This window comes from Sphaeroforma arctica (genome assembly GCF_001186125.1).
Source record: "Sphaeroforma arctica JP610 unplaced genomic scaffold supercont1.12040, whole genome shotgun sequence".
NCBI lineage: Eukaryota > Ichthyosporea > Ichthyophonida > Sphaeroforma > Sphaeroforma arctica.
Window position 1 is genome coordinate 1 of NW_014028518.1, and position 769 is coordinate 769.

The window sequence follows — 769 nt, forward strand, 5'->3', positions numbered from 1 at the left end:
ACATATACATATACATATACATTTACATATATATAGGCATATACATATATATATATTTATATATACATATACATGTACATATTAGAATATATGGGTCTTAATCACTCCGCAAGCGATTGAGATGTATTTTGACTGATCCACAAACAAACGGCACCGCAAAACAAAATACATACAGAAAGAGTTCAAAAGAGAGCCAGTCCGTTTAGAGAAGTAACCACCACCACATAAATACGCGCGCACGCATTCACACACACCACGCATTAGCGTTATACGTACAATCAAACAGTCCATCTAGAATATCCTCCACATGGGAACCCTTGTCTGCATTCGCTCCTTTCGCTGTCGTTGACGTAAGCGTACCCTCTGCACCTGCACCTGCACCGTTTCCTGAGATACCGGGACCGTCTGGACGTTTTAATTCTGGGTGCAGATCGTAGTACCCATCTACGAATGTGGGCAGTATGAGGTCACCCTCGATCTCCTCTACATCTCGGCACAGGTGGGCTATTTGTCGCACCTGTGTGTTGAGGGGTGTGAGTGAGTGAGTAAGTGAGCGGGTCAGAGAGTGATTGAAAGTGAGAGGGTGAATGAGACATATATGTATTTACAAATACTATATATGAATATATATATATATATATATATATATATATGTATATATATATTAATATATATTAATACATAATACATACATACATACATACATACATATATATATAATATATATATATTTTATATACACACACACACACACATATTATTTATATAT

General features: G+C 36.5%; 1 protein-coding gene across 1 annotated transcript; it reads right to left on the reverse strand.

Annotated features, from left to right (window-relative positions):
* Positions 1-244: 244 nt before the first annotated feature.
* On the reverse strand, positions 245-517 carry SARC_17774 (hypothetical protein; the record flags this gene model as incomplete). Its single annotated transcript, XM_014288137.1, has 1 exon — positions 245-517. A coding segment is annotated over one exon (273 nt), but the record flags the coding sequence as incomplete, so codon positions are not given.
* Between the last annotated feature and the right edge of the window lie 252 nt (positions 518-769).